We start from the raw sequence: 18,252 nt of genomic DNA, 5'->3' as shown, positions 1-18,252 counted from the left end.
ATGTTCAGCATCCAATGATAACTGAAATAACCACATTTTTGGGTGGAATGACTCTTAAAGAAAAACTTGGTAAAGAACTATGTACCTAAAATTGTCACATTAAAAAAAACAACTTTTATTTTAAAAATATTTAACCATTTTTTGAATACTAACCTCATACCTTCTAGGCATTGTTCAAAAAGACTTCAGTATATGAATGACCCATTTCAGCAAGTTGCTTTGTTGAAGCCTTTACAGGAGCCCTGTAACTGGAATGTATTTTCTTTAAACAAAGGGCCCCTGTAAAAGATGAATCTTCAGTTGATATTAAAAACTCCAGCAGACGTGACTGGGATCATCCTTTGATTAAAATCAATGGGCACTAAAAATTCTTTAACATCTGACACACTTCTGGGTATGTCAGAAGCTTGGTCCCCCTGCTGTGATTACTCCAGGAGCCACATTACTACTGTGACCTGGAGTGACATGGGGATGAAGAATCGAATTGAAAAACACAGCAGGGCATCAGGCATCCAACTCATCCATAAAGGTGTCAGAGGATGAAGTATTGTTAATGGCTGCAGATCTGATCTGGCATTCTGAGCCACTGACCCTAAACAAGTGCACAAATCAGGAAAGTCAGAGAAAAGTCATACAAGCAAGCAAAGTCAGCATGACAACCTCCAGCTATCTCCTGTGGCAGGACTTCCATTAAAGTGGATATATCTCTGTAAGATCATGTAGGATTCAATTGCTGAACTCATTTGAAGAATGTTAATTGCCTGGATGTGAAGTTGATCTTTCGGTTTCAGTAACCTCATCTACACCTAAACCATGCATGGACCTAACTAAGGTACAAGCTATGCAGAAATTTGCTGGCCACCTGAGCTGTATACTCCGGGTCAGTAATTCAGAAAATATTAGAGTCAGAGAATAACAAGACCAACCAGGCTAGCAATATTTTTTAAGAAACAGATCAGCAATAGAAACTTACAAAATCCCTCAGTAAGCTTTGGGACATTTTTACTCTTTTTGCTAGGAGAGGTAGGGTGGTGCTTCAGCTATTCAAGCCTAATTTTAGAAGAGAGACTTCACAAAACAATGAAATGTTTGCTTAGATAACACCCTGATATATATTTCTGATAGCTGTAAATAAAATAGGGGGACATTTTGGCAGGTTTTTATTTCTGTCTATTACTCCCTCATGCATCGATGCCTCGCTATTGCATGGACGATTGGGGGATATGACTTTCATGGGAACATATAAGCTCAAAGAGCAACAAAAGCATGTGGTCAGAAGATTTAACCCTGACTTGTTCTGAGGGCACTTGATCAGCATGAAAGCAAAGTCACTTCTTTTAAACCATGAAAACTGCTAGCAGATATTAAATTACAGCACTGCACCAATTAAACTCCTAATATAGGATAACCGCAAGGGAAACTGTTGTCCTTTACCTTACAGGAGGTGCAATAGATTAAACCATGAATTTTGCAATCCACAAGAAAATCCCAGTTTAGTAATACACATAAGTGATGCTACTTTGGCTGATCCATATTAATTGCATGAAAATGATACAGTAGGAAATTTGTCCTGTCCACTCCAACTACTTAGACTTTAAATGCCATTTCCATTTGCCCACATTTTAAAATGAAACAAAAATGATTGCATGGTATAGTCTTCCTGCCAGTACACTGAGATAGAAGTTCATACTAGTTTAATCTGATGATCTATGAAAAAACTTCTTTCACTTCTGAAATCACTCCAAGCTCATAATCATCAGCTCAGTGACAGCTAAGTTGGTTTGCAGCTGTCTTGCAGGACAATATTGAGTCTAGACGTGTTTAGATCAGTGGAAATATAATGTAAGTAATACAAGTTAAATGGAAGCATTTTATCATAACTGCACAGAAACTTTATTCACGTTACACCCAACTAATCCAAAACTGTAATTTAGTTAATAAATTTAATTGTTTTTCAATGCAGCAATGAACCAACATATTTATATTGTACACATATAATCATGTAGGTAAACCTTTAGTGAATCTAATTATATCACATCTAAAAATACAGAACTTCTCAGAAAAGATATAACTGAATGTTAAAGCTGTTCCCTTCCTGCAAAGCATATTCACCAAAAAAAGAATGTACACACTATCATCTAATGCAAAATGTGTGCACTCACCAATTTCCTCCTAATTTAGAAGCTCTGTCCCTTGTACTCCTGTTTCCTCTGTCCACTTTTCTTCTCTGCCCCCTTTCTGCATCAAAGCAAGACCCCCTACCCACCATGCTCCTCCCCCATCTCTGTAGCTGGTAAAGGGATCAGTGAGTAATGGGGGCTGTTCAAAGGAATCAGTGCAATGCGGGGGAAGGATTACACAAAATGTGCACAGTACTTTTATCATGACCTAATGACGCCCATACTGTACATGTGCTACCCATACTGTACATGTGCTAGACATAGTTTTTCTGACAGGTTAGATGTATCCGTGGAGTGAACAAGATCATCATTGTCCTTGGCTTTATCTAATGCTCATCAAAAATGTCTATAGGTATTTTATGATTGTAGCAGATAATTGATCTTAAGGAATAGTCTGAGCTTAAATGGGAACCTTTATTCACTTTATACCCAATTAATTTCTAATAAGCTTATGCAATGGGTGCAAAAAGACTTTCCTGACCAATTATGATCTCCCCCTCTATTAAACATGTGAAATGTGAAATTCAGCCATGTGTTACGTTAAATCAAAAAAAAAAGGAAATTAATTATATTGTAGCTTACTTAGCATTCCTGACTGTGGGGCAGCAGTCACATTTTTTCATTTGTTTTGTTCCTGTATTTACACCTAGTGATCCAGATAGTAACATTCTAACTAACCGACTGTATATCTATGCAGAAGCCATGTTGTCACCCTGGAATGCGCCTACCCGATTTGCACATTTGGCTTGTGCTTATAGATTAAGTCAAATTCTACGCATACAGTATGTGATTTGCTCATGTTGCTATTTGCAGTTGATGATGATTTACAAGTTAATTCTAGGGATCGACTACAAGTATAAATATACCACCAAATATTCTATAATCAATCTATATTACCATGGTTCTGTAAGATTTTATAACATGAAGTCTTGGAATTCTTCGTATTGCATGTTGCATGTTTACTGGGCCACTCCAACATGATCTAGCCACCAAGACTGGAAATGGAGGAATCTAAAGCTACTTCACACTGTCCAGCTGAAATTGTCCTGTCCAGAATACTTAGTAAGTGTTCCGTGATCATTCAAAACACAAACCAGAAAGACAATGCAAACAGGACAAATATTGTAATCTCAACAAAGATTCATACCTACTTACTAACTCCTACCTACATCTGTTGCTATACCATCGTACCCATCTTTTCTTAACACTTTACCACTTAACTTTAGATCATTTATCTTCCCATTAAGAAATGTCTGTATGGCCTTTGACTCATCTTTTCCTAACTCACTCTACCTCTCTTGAGAATATTCTCCACTTCTTACATCAATGTCATCTCAGTTCTACTCTTCTTCTGTGAACATTCTTCTCCATCTCCACCCATGCCCAGTTTCCTCCCCTCTGTGAATATACTCAATCTTTTACATCCACACCCATTGCCCTCTGTGAACATTCTCCACCTTTTACACCCATGGCTTAAGGGGAATTGGGCTCTAAGCAAAGAATTAGACCACCCCCTCCCCTCTATTAACATTGATAAGAACTACAAAAAGCACCAAAATTTGCTCTGTCTGCTTCAATGTACTGGCATGCCCTTCCCCTCAGACAACAACTGCTCACAAGTGGATCCTTCCTTGTGCACAATTTAACCAGCCGGGATACTCCCCTGGTTTACTGTTAATCAATAAAGGTTGCAGCTTATATCCAGGCACATTATCTTCCCCCATGTGAACATTTTATACTTCTTACATCAGTATGCTTTCTCTCTCTCGCTTGTAGCCCCAGTCCCACCCGAATCATCTGGAACTCTATCTTCATCAAGTTTTTAGATGAATAATATTGTTATTATTATTATTATTATTATTATTATAAATATTATTATTAATATTATTAATAATAATATTAATAATAATAAATATGATTTATATAGCACCAATATATTACGCAGCACTGTACATTAAATAGGGGTTGCAAATGACAGAGGAATACAGACAGTGACACAGAAGGAGAGGATCCTGCCCTGAGGAGCTTACAGTCTAGGAGGTGGGGAAAGTAACACACAATAGATGGGGATTGTGATGTGACTGTCAGTATTTTATACAGGATAGAACACATATGGATGAGACACACATTTTGCCAGTTTATTCATATTATATCCCGGATTGTGAGTGTTTCCCTGGAAAATTATATCCCAGATTTTGAGTGTTTATTATAAAAAGTATAAAATTCAATATCAGTTGTACAGTGTCATGTTGTACAGAGAACTAAGCTGTGTCCTTGCATCCTTTAAATTGCTTTGCATCAGAAGCATAAGGAACACTTCTAACACCTGAACGATGGGCTGTGAGATTACATCCCACCCAAAAAAATTCTATAAATTTCCTTTTAAAGGCAACATCCATAAGCTTAAGAAGAGAGACTGACACCGGATAGAGCATGGCTGGGGGGAGAGCAGGACAGTGAGAACATACAGAGCATCAATGTAGGGTCAGTGAAAGTACACAGAACCCTGAAGGAAGAGGGTCACTGACAGTATGCAGAGCACTGAAATAACCAGGTTTAAAAAATATATACACAACACAAGAGGGAGCGGGATTAACAATACACAGAGAGCTGTAGGAAGTTCTCTGACAACGTGCTACAAACTACAGGGGGACAGTTAACACTACACAGTGAATCTACAGAGAACAACACCAACTGTAAATGCTACAGACTGCCAAAGACTGCTCCAGATGATGATATCAGCAAAAGCTCAAACCATAAAAAGGAGAAGAAATGTTCACAGATATGAATTTCTTCTCCCTCTTCCATACTTTTCATAGACAAACATGTGACTGCCCAATCAGGAGATAGAGCCATATTACTGCTTTCTATTTCAACCATTTCTTAGATTTTCTAAGTGTAAAACTGCCTTGATCAGCATTAGCACTTTTTGCGCTCCTTGTGCTTAAAGATTTGCTATGCTTGCAGCCATTTTACAGACAATTGAATCTGTGAGCACAGAAATATGGGAGCTGTCACTGTTGACGTTTTTAATAGATGTTTTCTGCTTCTGATGCAAACAGCAATACCCTAACACTAACCACCCCTTAAAAAGGAATTATACCCATCGATTTATTGGTTTCCCAAAAGTTAGAAATGTTCAGTGAATGGTAACAAATCCTTAAACCTTGCACATGAGCCTTGTCTACTACAAACTTTATAGTTCCTGAATGGCTGATGTCATAGCTGGTTAGGGCAATTGTTAACTATTAATATTGTTAATAACCAATATATATATATATATATATATATATAGCACCGACATATTACACACCGCCCTACAAAGTCCAAAATCATACCACTAGCTGTCCCTCACAGGGGCTCACAACCATGGTCATATGTCATTAACTAAGTAAACTTTTAAAAGAAACTACTCTACCTAATTGCATGTTTTTGAGATGTGGGAGGAGAGTGTAGTGCCTGGAGGAAACCCACACAATCCACAATGGAAGATCCAAAAAAATTGTAACTGTCCTTGGTGGATACTAGGGTTGAGTTTCACTTTAAATGATTGTAAAGAGCATTGGTTGAAGTACAAACTCTTTATAACATTGAACAGTAATTCACATTCATCAAGAAGCTAAATCCAACAGTGAAGCTTAGTTCAGGGCCAAACAATGAAGACCACAGCAAAGCAGGGACAGGCAGGTATAAGACAAAGAGGTGGTCTGAGGATGGCAATCACACCCTAAGAAGTGCATGTACATTATAATTTCACCTAGTGAACCTGGAACATACATACACAATGTAATTCAGCACTTTAGAATGACATGACAAATATATTGTTTTTTTTTCATTTTTGTTTTAATTTGCACTTTATATTTAGATACAATTTATTTATCATACATCAAAATCCTTAACAAACTGCACTGTTGCGTGTTAACTTGTATGTGCTTTTGCTGTAACTCTTGATCCTGCCAAGCAATGTCAGCATCCCTCTGCAAACATTACTACGCAGTATGCCTATCCAAACAAGCAGGTTCTCATTTTCCATCTAGCCAACAGATCTAACCACTGGTGTCTGGCAGGTGTATTCGTGTCCAGCCTTCAACTTGCCAAAATCCTCCCAGTAATAAAATAGCAGACTTTACAGGAAATAATAATTTTTCTGCCACAAAGCAGAAGTTCCCTGTCTTACCTATAGCACGTAGCACTACTGCATTCCCAGACATGTAACTCAGACCGGGGCATAAAGCATTGAAAAAATGGGCAATCCAGTGTATCTCCTCTAAACATGATAGGTCTTTCTTATAACACTTACACACATGTCTTTCTTATACACTAATCTATCTATCTATCTATCTATCTATCTATCTATCTATATATATCCATCTATCTTTATCCTTTTTTTCATTTTCTGTTTCTACACAGCACATTATATCAACAGGTTGGTCAAAAAATGTTAAAATCTAAAATGTGTACACTGGCTGATTTGTTTTTGGCTGTCTTGATAAAAACATAAACTTATCAACACCAAAGGATACATTGATCAGTCAAAGATTGTTTAGGATTGTTCTGTGGAGCATGGCTCCACTCCAGCCTCCATGCTTAGACAACGTAATGTATATCAGAAGGGTGCACTGTGTAACAACCCGTAGCCAATGCGACGGCCCCTCCGCCATTTATAATAATGACACAACTCTGCTGGCACTGTCGTTATTGTAAAACCATGGTATCATTGGTTTCTTGCTATTAGACTGTGCTGATTTACACTAACCTTTGGGAAGGGGTGGAATGGAACGGCGATAGGGAGAGTCTATGGTGCTCGGTGGTTATGCCAGGTAAAAAAATCAAAATCAGGGAGAAATTACCATATACCTGAGAACCTATTGACTAGTGTACGGTCATCCTAACTCTCACCAAAAAACATTTTCTTTTGAGTGCTGGAGGATTAGAACCCTATGAGACCTCCATATGTGCATCCATATTTAGGGTTTCAATAAATGTCCTACATTGCCGATTTCTGCCAACAGGAACTGGGAGTAAAACTTATAGAGAGCAGCAACAAGGACCATAACAGAGGTTTCCGCTCTTTTCTACTCTATAGGGTCTATTTATGAAGCAGTAATCTGACATTCACTGAAACATTCTCTGGTGGAGAATCAACTACTCCCAACACATGGACCTGGAAGATTCTACACCAGAGAATGTTTCAATGAATGTCAGATTTACTGCTTTATAGACAGACCTTCATATAAAGCAAAAAAAAAAAAAAAAAAGCCCGGAGACGCTTGGTATAATTTACCTATTAAAAATAAGGAAGACGGCACAGTAAATGTCTAGTTGAATGTAACTTTCCAAAAATCAAAAATTATACATTTTTAGGACAGGGAGGTGACGGGGTTATACCGTGTGATTAGGATCTCAACCTACATCTGTGTTGAACCTGAGGGGGTGCCTATAAGATCTGTGCCAAGTCTTATAGGTTTACTACAAACATTACAATCTGATTGGAAATAGGTTCACATATTACAAAATAGTAGTTTTGGCACTTTTAATTTTTGGAAAACAACTGGGATTAACTGGAATTCCCCTAAAACAAATCTATTTCTGTGCAGTTGTGCCCGGTGAAGAGCTATGCTTTCAATTGGGTTTCTGATTTCCACTAAATATTTAACCCTTACCCTGCCTCACTATATTTGTATGACCCACTTTGCCTGGGGGGTTGTGGTATAGTTATTTATTCTTACAGACATAATTATGCATGCACCTGTGCAAATGTCCTAAACTCATTGACAAATGCTGGCAAGAACGTATACACATAAAGAAGTATAAACAAGCGGGAAATCGAAGCAGAACATTCAGACAGATGCACTGAAGCCGGCCTATAGTGTTGTATTACAGTATAGTTACTTTCAGAATTTAGACATTGTTAGGGTTGGCAGCGAGTATGCATAATTCTTAAGTAGGTTCACGCAGGGTAGAAATAAAACTCAAACTCAGGTTCAGGGCAGAACAACTTGTAGCCAATCTCCATTCTAGGTATGAACTCCCTCTTGTATCTACCTGATGGATAATGAACATTAAATATCCAATACTACAGCAACTACAACAACAACAATAATACTACAAGCAAAAAAGGCAATTTCTAGTAACGATCTGTCCAGAAAAGACAACTAAATTCATTCATTTAACAAAAATATCAATAGATGTAATAGATGCACTGTAGCTCCATAAACTGATATTACCCCATAGGCATTTTGCATAATTAACCTTCAGTGACTGTCTTTGTGAAATTTTTTACGACTCTCCATGCTAAATTGGTTAAAACGTGTTTGTGGGTTTCTTCACAGAAAAGGCCCATTTTATATCCCCCACAACATTTTAATGGTGGTTCCAATTTAAATAAACTGAATGGTCAACAGGATTACCATTGCTTCCCATTATTTTAATCCCATCCAAAGGACGGTACTTGGAATGAATATACAGCACATTGGTGTACACACACCATTGCCCCCAAAATGCAGTCCTGAGGCCATGTAGGGGAGCACAAATTCCAATTTTTATCATGTCAGCATAGAGTAGTGATTTTTATTGGGGGTGTTAGATAAAGCCAGTGGTGTGGCATGGTGCAGACAGGTGTAGGCATCCCTGGCTTCCTACTGTACAGAGTAAATATAATACAAATTGGTGTGGATGCTTTGAAAAATTAATATGATTGGCTCTCCATTCTATATTAAAATTCCCTCTGGTTGAGCTGGCAAGAGTTGTGATATTGTCTCTTATCTAAGTCATGCTACGGAAAACAGCTGCCACTGTGAACAAAGAAAGAGACGAAAAAATGGCACAGATTGTCTTTGTGTTTTATAGCTTACATATTGTCAATGCTAATTTGGTACCCCTGCACGGTCATGACTGCCATTTATTTCACTATATTGCCAGAATTGTCAGTTTGTTATCCACATATCATATCACATATCATAAATTGCCCCTTCCTACCTAAGTATTGCCTCAATTGGCAGTTTGCTACCCATTTGTTGCCTAATTGCATGTTTGTTGCATTCCCATTGTCATAAATGCCTGCCTACTATGATAATTGTTGTTTTTATGCCCAATAATTGTCACAACTACTCATCCCCTTTGAGAAATCACAGAAGTAAAAAGAGGTATGTAGAAATGTTTTTACTGGTTTCAAGTTTCGAAAAACCTCAGATATAAAAAAGGCATTCACATGAGTTATATTAAATAGAAAAACATTGTGGTCTAAAACAAAATCTAAAAAATGCTTCTTATTATTTTACTAACACATTGTCAAGTCACTTTTAGCAATAAAAGATTGTGCCAATTTACATAACGATGGAGAATTAGGAAACATTTTTTTATCTTAATACCCAATACCTATGTGGTCTTCTTTTCTTTCCATTGCAGATTAAGTTCTGTCTTTCACTCTATAAGGTTGTATGAAACAAAAAAAAGTCAAAGAACAGCAACTAACCTACGGTACAGGAAGTAAAGGTAAGTAGTAGGAGGAAAAAGAATAAAGACTTCTTTTTACCCAAGAAAAGGATGGGTATTCTATCCCACAGAATGTTTCAGGAGCGTAGTACGACGTCACAGGCCTGCAGGGTATCCCATTATAGTGCATAAAAAACTTGGTCATGCTCACACAGTTCATGCTCAAATACTCAAATAGCAAAATCAGCTTTTTGCTGCAAAAATCTACCTTCAGTCCAGAGATTTCCCCCACAGTACTTTTTGCTACTAGATATTCATGGTCGAAAATGACCAGCATGCTTTATAGGTCTTGGACCTATCCAGTGGTTGGAATGTGAAAGGAGCACAGTGATGAGTTAATACCTTTGCTGTCTTCTTTAAATGTAATGTTTTTTGTCAATGTTTTGGGCTAGGAGACCTAGCTGAGGAGAGAGGACATAGACGCATGAGGTCTATGTGAATAAAAGACTGACATCCCTTTCACCTGAATACCTGAAGATAATGGCGATATCTATCTACCCTAAAGCATCGCCAACTGTAAGTTCCTATATGGATTGTCTCCTTTTGTAAGCTCCTCTGAAGAAGCCTCAGATGGAGGAAACACTTTGGGAGATGAGACCAACTCAGGGTAATATGGACTCAGAAAAATTAATTTATTTATAGGACATAAAGTATACTGTTATATACAGATGTATGTGTTTCATCTGTTTTTTTATGCTTGCTCATCTTTGGGATTAGTTGGTGAGATGTTCTCTCTGTCTCTTTGAGAAGCTTAGCTTGTAAAGTTAAAAAACAATAGACCTCTTCCCAGAATTTTTCACCTTCACTAAGTCCACCATACGTGGTACATCGCTACCTCAGTAGTTTGGGGTTATGTAGTCAGTTGTAACCAGCGAAGTATTCCTAAGTCCGACATCACCAGAGCCCTCCAAACCTTTGTGTGGTCCTCTTCCACATCAAACTGTCTGAGAACACAAATCACATTGAATACCTCTGCACATCATGCTTTTTATTTAGTATTGGCCCGACACAGGAGAAAACATCTGAATTATTCCATCTATTTCTGACAGCAAAGGACACAAGGGAAACATAAAACAAAAAAAAAAGAATATTTCACTGCATTCTCTGAACGTATATAGAGTTATGCTATGTGGAAATGGTGGAGGTGACGAGGAGCAGTTCTTGCTGGAACTACATTTTTCACCGAAATCTTATATGAAAGACAATCCATCATTTCAGAACGATACAGGACCTTTCTTCTGCTCCTCTCAGCTTACAATGAAATGCTGAAAACAGCTATACTTATTTAGCAACAATAAACCTAACTATAGAACAAGAATGAATACATCAAGCAACAGAGGGTCACGCACAGGGAGTCAGAGGTCTCAGGTCATCTTTCCCTTTTAAACCCCCAGGGAGAAAGTCACACTTACACCATTATTTAATAAAGCTGTGAGCAATGTCTCGGTAGCCCAAAATAACCAGTCGGAGATCATTCTTCACTGTTCTTGTAAATGAGCATTTGTAGTTTGCTTCTGACATGCATTTGTGAAGGATTTTTCAAGGATGAGGAACATAGTGTTTCAGTTTAAAATCGGATTATATAGAGCAAAGTTAACTTGTGTTTACTGTTGTTTTTGCCAAGTATTGTATTGCATTTTTGTATACACAGCATGTTCTAGTCTAGTGCGTGTCAACTGTTATGCATTTAAAAAAACAATAAAGCCCAACATCTCAAAGGCAAGAAACCTAAATCAGGCTGCATTTGACTTCCTACTGCGTTCACCACATATATAGGAGCCCCATATACTCTAGAATACAGTTGTTTGGAGGATTTAGCATACTGCAAAGCTGAAGATACATATGGTCTAATACTATATGCTGCCTAACATACAATAGCTTTACTTTTAAGCAGTCCTTGGTAATTCTGCCCAAAAAAGACTTTAGGTCCTCTGCCTCCTTTTGCTGTAATGCCGTAAGGCACAGGTCAATTTTCCTGTGTTTTATGAAATCAACCAATAAAAATTCTTTATTTTTACTTGACCCACCAAAATTGATTTATATAGGAATTAAGCTTAAAAAAACCTCAGCTGGTCATGTCAGACAATTTTCATCAATCATTTAAGTATCCGATTAATTTTTGATATTACTTCATGATTTAGGTTTGATGGAATTTTGGAGCATGTGCACATACACTTATTTTTTGAGAGATCAATTAATTGAAAATCAATTGATCTACAGTTGATCTGAGTATGGTTAGCATTGGTTTACTGAAGCTGGGTCATTCGGCATTTGACTAACTGCTGCTGATAATTCCAGAGCTAGGCCTAAGCACTGACTGGCTCCTCAAAGGCATCCTGAACATGATGCTGTCCCTTTGGGGAATATCAGGTTCATATTCTCCAAAAGTCCTTTCAGAAGATTATTATTTTGCATTCTTGTAAGAATTCAAGACCTTAGCTGTACAGAAGACAAAATCTGTCCTATAGTTTAATTCTTCAATATATACCAAGAAATGATGGATGGTGGACTCTTTAATAACCCAAACCTTAATAGTAAGTCTTTAGGAGGGGGATTGTAAGCAGCACAAAACAGCTTCCTCTAAAACAGCCCGTTACTGCCTTATTACATAATTGTGCTGACATTTATTTTAGATGCCATATAAAAGTTGCAACATTAAGCATCTGCCTTCCAATCTTTATCCTAATTAAAAAAGATGCAGCTTCATTTCTGTACAATGTCCAGAAAGCTGTCCTAATACTGTGTCCCATTTATAATAGGGAGCAGTAAAATAAACAGTTAGGTTTTATAGATACCAATATAAATCAGTAAATGCTTTTTCATGCTTGGATCCTAAAAATGTGATAGCAATATGCTATGGCACACAAAAGCAAAGACAACGTACATCTGTCATTTGCAACCCCTATTTAATGTACAGCGCTACATATTATGTTGGCGCTATATATATCCTGTTCAATAATAATGTCTGCAAGAAGCAGAATTCTGATTTTGCTAGTTTGGTAAAGCTACATACACAATTCCAATGGTTCCCGCCCGATAATCGGCTCAGGGCCGATATCGGACGAGAATCTGAAGTGTGTACAGCGTGCGTCGTTCAGACGGATTCACAGACGACGAACGATCGTAATGCAAGTGAAGGGGGAGAGCGTGCAGTGGGGTGCCGCTCTGTCGCTCTCCCCCTCCTCTGCATAGAGCAGAACCATGCTGTACGTACACAGCACTCGTTCATGCATCGTGGAGTGCTTAGTCGTTGGAAGGGATCGTGAAAGATTCTTTCCAACGACTATAATTGCAAGTGTGTATGCAGCTTAAATGATAGACAGCTGCCAAAAACTGATTCTTACCTGGCATTACCCAGCTGATTTCATTTACTATAACAAACATTTGCAGCCCTTGTATGTAACATTTAGCTTGGTAGCAATTCTTTTATCCAAAATGTTTAAAAATATTGTACCCCTCAACCACTGATCGACCTTAGTAGCCAGGTTTGTCAATGAAAGGAACTATTCCTCAGCTCTTTAGGAAGTCTACCAGCTACTAGAATGGAATGTCTGGCTCTAGAAATAAATTGGTAATACAGCTGGGTAAAATGATTTATATTTGATGCTTTCAATTTATATATTTCCATATGCTCAGATGCGAAAAACCTTCACATTAATGTTATCAATACCATTGGACAAAGAAAACCAAAATAAAACAAAATACTAAATGAAAGAAATAAAAAAGACTTCTAACATCCACAGATTTCCTAAATTTTGGTAACAGATGCCGGTATATCAAATTAGCAGACAAGCTCCCAACACTTCTAAACTCAGTGCTACCTGAAAATGTCTGCATACATAATAAGTTCTGTGATCCACATTACAAGCACACTACCGGGAGTTAATGTCGGACCTTTTTTAATATACATAATGAAGATTGCACCAAATAGGAGTCCAATATGATCCAAAAATGCCCAAACAAGGAGCTCAACCCCTATAAAACTGAATAGTCAGAAGGAGCTATGCAGCAAAATTGCAAAATCAGTATCTTGTTATGCTTATCCATTAAACAATAACCACCACGGTTGAGGGGGTGGGGGGTGGAATGGCCATAGACACAGATATATTAATTCTAACTACAATAGATCAAAGGGGAAACAAGTTTGGTAGCAAAAAAGATCAGGATTTACAGCAGGCAGATAGTTTGATGGATTTCATGCATTTTTGTCCAATTGTTCTATGCAATTTTTTGGTCTCTGCAACATGTATCTGGTTTTGGGAGGGTGTATTTAAAAGACAGCACTGGCAGGATCTACAGTTATATATATTGTGATTAAGAACAACCATTTTTTTTTTCTGCAAAAAAAATGCTTGGTGGAGGTGGTTCCCAAGAGTTAAGAGACATAGAATTTATTATCCAATGCTTTGAATCAATCATCAGGGTACTTTTTGGAATTATTTAACAGAATGTACTGAGCTAAAAATTTCAGCCCACCACAGAGTGATGAAGTTACTGGTAGACCCTGGCTGGCCAAATATTCCCCTGGCTGGTTTCAGATACTGCAACATTAGGACTCCAAATGTGACAGATGAACAATAGTATATAAAATAAATTAGGATATATAGTAAATATGAGACCTCTTATTTTGACCTCAGCAGGTGCCAGAGCTTGGTATGAAACATCTCACTTAAAGTGTCCTTAGGAGGTATAGAAGAACCAAGAGGAGTAATAACTCTGCAGAGTATGTGCTTGGAGTGGACTGACCCTTTAAGGTTCTCACTAAACCTTATGAGATATCCATAGATGGAGAGAACTTCCACCAATCTGTAGAAAAGCTTCTACTCTGGGAAGAGCAGTGTGTTGTATTCATGGAGAGTCTTCTGTGAGTGTTTATAGAAAAGAGACAGGAAGCTTACACAGTGTTATGTTTTATGTAGGATGATGGAAATTTGTGTATATACCGGGGCTGCCACTGCACATTGCTCCTTCCTGAAGGACCCCTACAATCACGTCACTGACCGCAATGTCTCTCGGAGTATACACAGGACATAGCCGTGGCTGCATCAGTAACAGACCCCCTCAGTTCTATCTCAGCTAGGCGAATACTCCACATAGTTTATTCCTTACACCCACCAGGATGGGCCTTCCCCAACCACACTCTTGCTATTCATATTTATGTGCAGAGTTATTAAAAGAGCTCTTTGTGTAAGCAGATTGTGAAAGCCAAAAAGTCAGATATATCTACATACTAAGAAGATTACAGCCTTTTCATCCTTACTAGGGGTAGCCAAAGGCAAAGAGACATCTACATATGAAGATGGCTTGGGAGACATTATCTTCTTATATATTATTATTCTTGAACATGCAACAGGTTACTCTGCACCACATCCAAATAACAATATACAAATGTGCAGTCATCATAGGGAGGTCATTTATAGATTTAGAAGGTTAGGTCAGCAACGTATGCAATTCCAATCCCCTGATCATCCCATAACTGTCTAATCCTTGTCCAAGTATTGCATTGGGTGTCTGTCATGGATATGAGAAAGAACTGGAAAATTTCTATCACATCATCATAAATGATCAGGACGCAGCAAGAATCTATCCAAAACAATCATGGGAAACTATGCAGCTTGGAAATCCATGTGTGAACAAGCAAAAAAAGTCCATCAAGTCCACATTTTTTGTCCTGGAGGCACATACACGTGTGATTGGAGAGTTGGCCAAAACCATACAATGGAGGCTGGAATTGAAGGCATTATTATTATATTTATTATATAGTATTTATATAACACCAACATATCACGCAGCACAGGCATGGCTTAATGACCAAATTCACTAAAAATACATTAGTATCACATATGCAGTTAATCCTGCATAAAATGTGATGTCTTTATGTCTTCTGGGAGCTATGCTGGAAACATAAAACTATATTATTCTATAAATGTAATCCTATATGACCTACTAATCCCCCCATGTAATGGAGATAAATAAAAGTGGATATGGTTGTGAACCGGTCTTGGTGGCAACAATGACCTCCACCATAAATGTAGAGGAGTAAATGTAGCCACCCAGGGATAGGAAGAGTGTTATTCACACCTGGTAAAAATAAAAGACAAAAGAAGCCTGAAAAAAATGATCCACAGCCGCCACTGTATCTAAGGAATGAAGCTGCAACACATTACAATTTTATTTGTGGAGGTTAGATAAACTATTCTGTACTGAGAAAAGTCTATGGGCTGCCATTGCATCATTGCTTATCTGGCTGTGTCAGTCACAAATCCTAAATTGAATGGTATAGATGAGTGTCACACACAGAAGTGGCATATAACACATATAGGAAGTGCATTGTTTTCAGTGCACTAGTTTACACTTTAGGCCTGATTTATTAAAGCTCTGCAAGGCTGGAGAGGATAGACTTTCATCAGTAAAGCTGGGTGATCCAGCACACCTGCAAAGAATCGGATCCAGGATTCAAAACATTTTCTAGCAAAAAAAAAAGACTTTGAAGCAATCCATTCCAGGTTTGTTGGATCACCCAGCTTCACTGATGAAAGTGTTTCCTCTCCATGCCATTGGGCCTGTTTTTTTAAATTTTATCTTTAAAACTGGAGAGAATAAATTATAATAGGGGAGTCTGGATGATCCAGCAAACCTGGAATTAATCTGATCCAGGATTGAAAACATTTGCTAACAGGAAATTATTTTAAGAAATCTATTCCACGTTAGTTGGATATCCCAGGTTCTCCCATGATAGTTGATCTTCCCAAGTCTTGGAGAGCTTTAATAAATCAGACCCATCGACTAGCACTGTGAGGATTGGTAAAGTACAACTATTGCATTACATTTTAAAGCAGAAATATGTCATATTTATCTATGTAATATGCAAATATATCCACCACATGTACATTTACATTGACAAATTCCATATAGCACCTGATTATATATAGGCTTTAATATCACATATGGTTAAATTATTTTCATTAAGTGGATCTCCTCTACACATCTTTGGAAATAACACAAGTTGCAGACTAGACATTCCACATGTTAGGTAATGCTGTCCAATGCAAGAACTGACAATCTGCCTTGGCCATGGCATTAGTGTGTGAGAAAAAAAGGACATGATGGATCTTTGCACAGAATGTTTGAATAATGCAGCCAATACCAATTAAATGTAAGTACTGCAATATGTGTTACCACTCCGCAGCGTGCAATACATAATGAAAAGGCAACACATAATATGACTTGTGTGGTGTGCAGTGCTGGACCTCCATGTGCCCTCTGTGCTACTCTGATCTCAGGGGTGCTACAGAAATCTAGGCTGACCGAGGAACTTTGTATGAGATGTGTCAGCCTCCGCTGAGGTCTGATCATTTGTAGATGAGATGCAATAATTCATATCTCCGACTGCCTTACCCTAAACTACAAGTGTGTACCAAACAGCAGCGCCATCATCCCATTATCCCCATGTGCCACCATACTGGATGCCATGCAGAACCTGGAACTTATCAGGGACACATAATATTACAACAGTCTATGTATATTCCTATTATATAAAGGGGCCAGTTCAGTCTATTTATTATTATTTATTGATTTGGAGATAAAAAAAATCCCCAAACTTTTAGTAAAGACATGCTGCACAATGATGAACTCTTCCTGCTCTTCTAACACAAATAATAAATCCACTGATGCCCTGCCCATTCATAATCTGTGCCATGCCAATCCTCTCCTATATGATATACAGCAGGGACAGTGCCAGATCAATCAGCTGCTGATCAATGGATGCCAGACAGTCCATGTGCCCCCATACAATGACCCTGCTGATTGTCCACTGATGCCCAATCCCATCAACCCTGCAGATTGCCAATCACCATTCCTTCCTATAGACCCCATGGCTTGTCAATGTCTGCTCACCTCAACCCTGCAAAATGTCAATGTCTGCTCACCCCAACCCTGCAAATTGTTGATGACAGAGTCCATAACTTGTCATTTTCTGATCACAGACTGACCCTGAAGCCCATCAATGTCTGCGCACACGAACCCATCAATGTCTGCTCTCCCTGTCACCCCCCATGCAAGACAAATATGAAGTCTGAGCGCCCTGACAACTTCTGCAAAGTTCCCTTCAGGTGTGACAACGCTGCCAGCCCTGCTCTGCCTATCTGACCAGTGACTCTACAGCTGTCAGTCCATGCCGGGTACCTCAGTCAGATGCATTGTCCTCTTGGCACGTCCACTCTCCTGTCCTCCCCCAGCGCAACTCCCCGCACAGCCCATACAGGACAAATACCATGACACCCGACACGGGTCACTCCGCACACAGCAACACTGCCCGCACCGACTGTGACTGAGTGCCGGACAGCAAGCACAGCTCCGCCTAGGGGCGGGAGAAGGGGGCTGCACTCCCCATTCACCTCACACACTGCCAGTTCAATATGTCACCGCTCATTGCAGGATGGGCTGTGTGACAGAACATTCTGACCCCTGGCCACTGCCTGTATAATGTGTATATTTATCATTTATGGCCTGAATATCTATCAGTACTTTCATAGGAATACCTCCTGTCCATGTGGGGGGTGTTTAACACTTTCATTGT

General features: G+C 38.5%; 1 protein-coding gene across 1 annotated transcript in view; it reads right to left on the bottom strand.

The window, feature by feature from the left end:
* Positions 1-18,002, bottom strand: part of TNS2 (tensin 2) — a 102,816-nt gene extending 84,814 nt beyond the window's left edge. Inside the window, exon 1 of the mRNA XM_072405672.1 lies at positions 17,859-18,002. Coding sequence (XP_072261773.1) covers positions 17,859-17,933 — 75 coding nt within the window. The 5' untranslated portion in view covers positions 17,934-18,002. The remainder of the gene's footprint in view (positions 1-17,858) is intronic.
* Between the last annotated feature and the right edge of the window lie 250 nt (positions 18,003-18,252).

This window comes from Pyxicephalus adspersus, chromosome 1 (assembly GCF_032062135.1).
Source record: "Pyxicephalus adspersus chromosome 1, UCB_Pads_2.0, whole genome shotgun sequence".
Classification (NCBI taxonomy): domain Eukaryota; kingdom Metazoa; phylum Chordata; class Amphibia; order Anura; family Pyxicephalidae; genus Pyxicephalus; species Pyxicephalus adspersus.
This window is presented reverse-complemented; position numbering and strand designations above follow the sequence as displayed.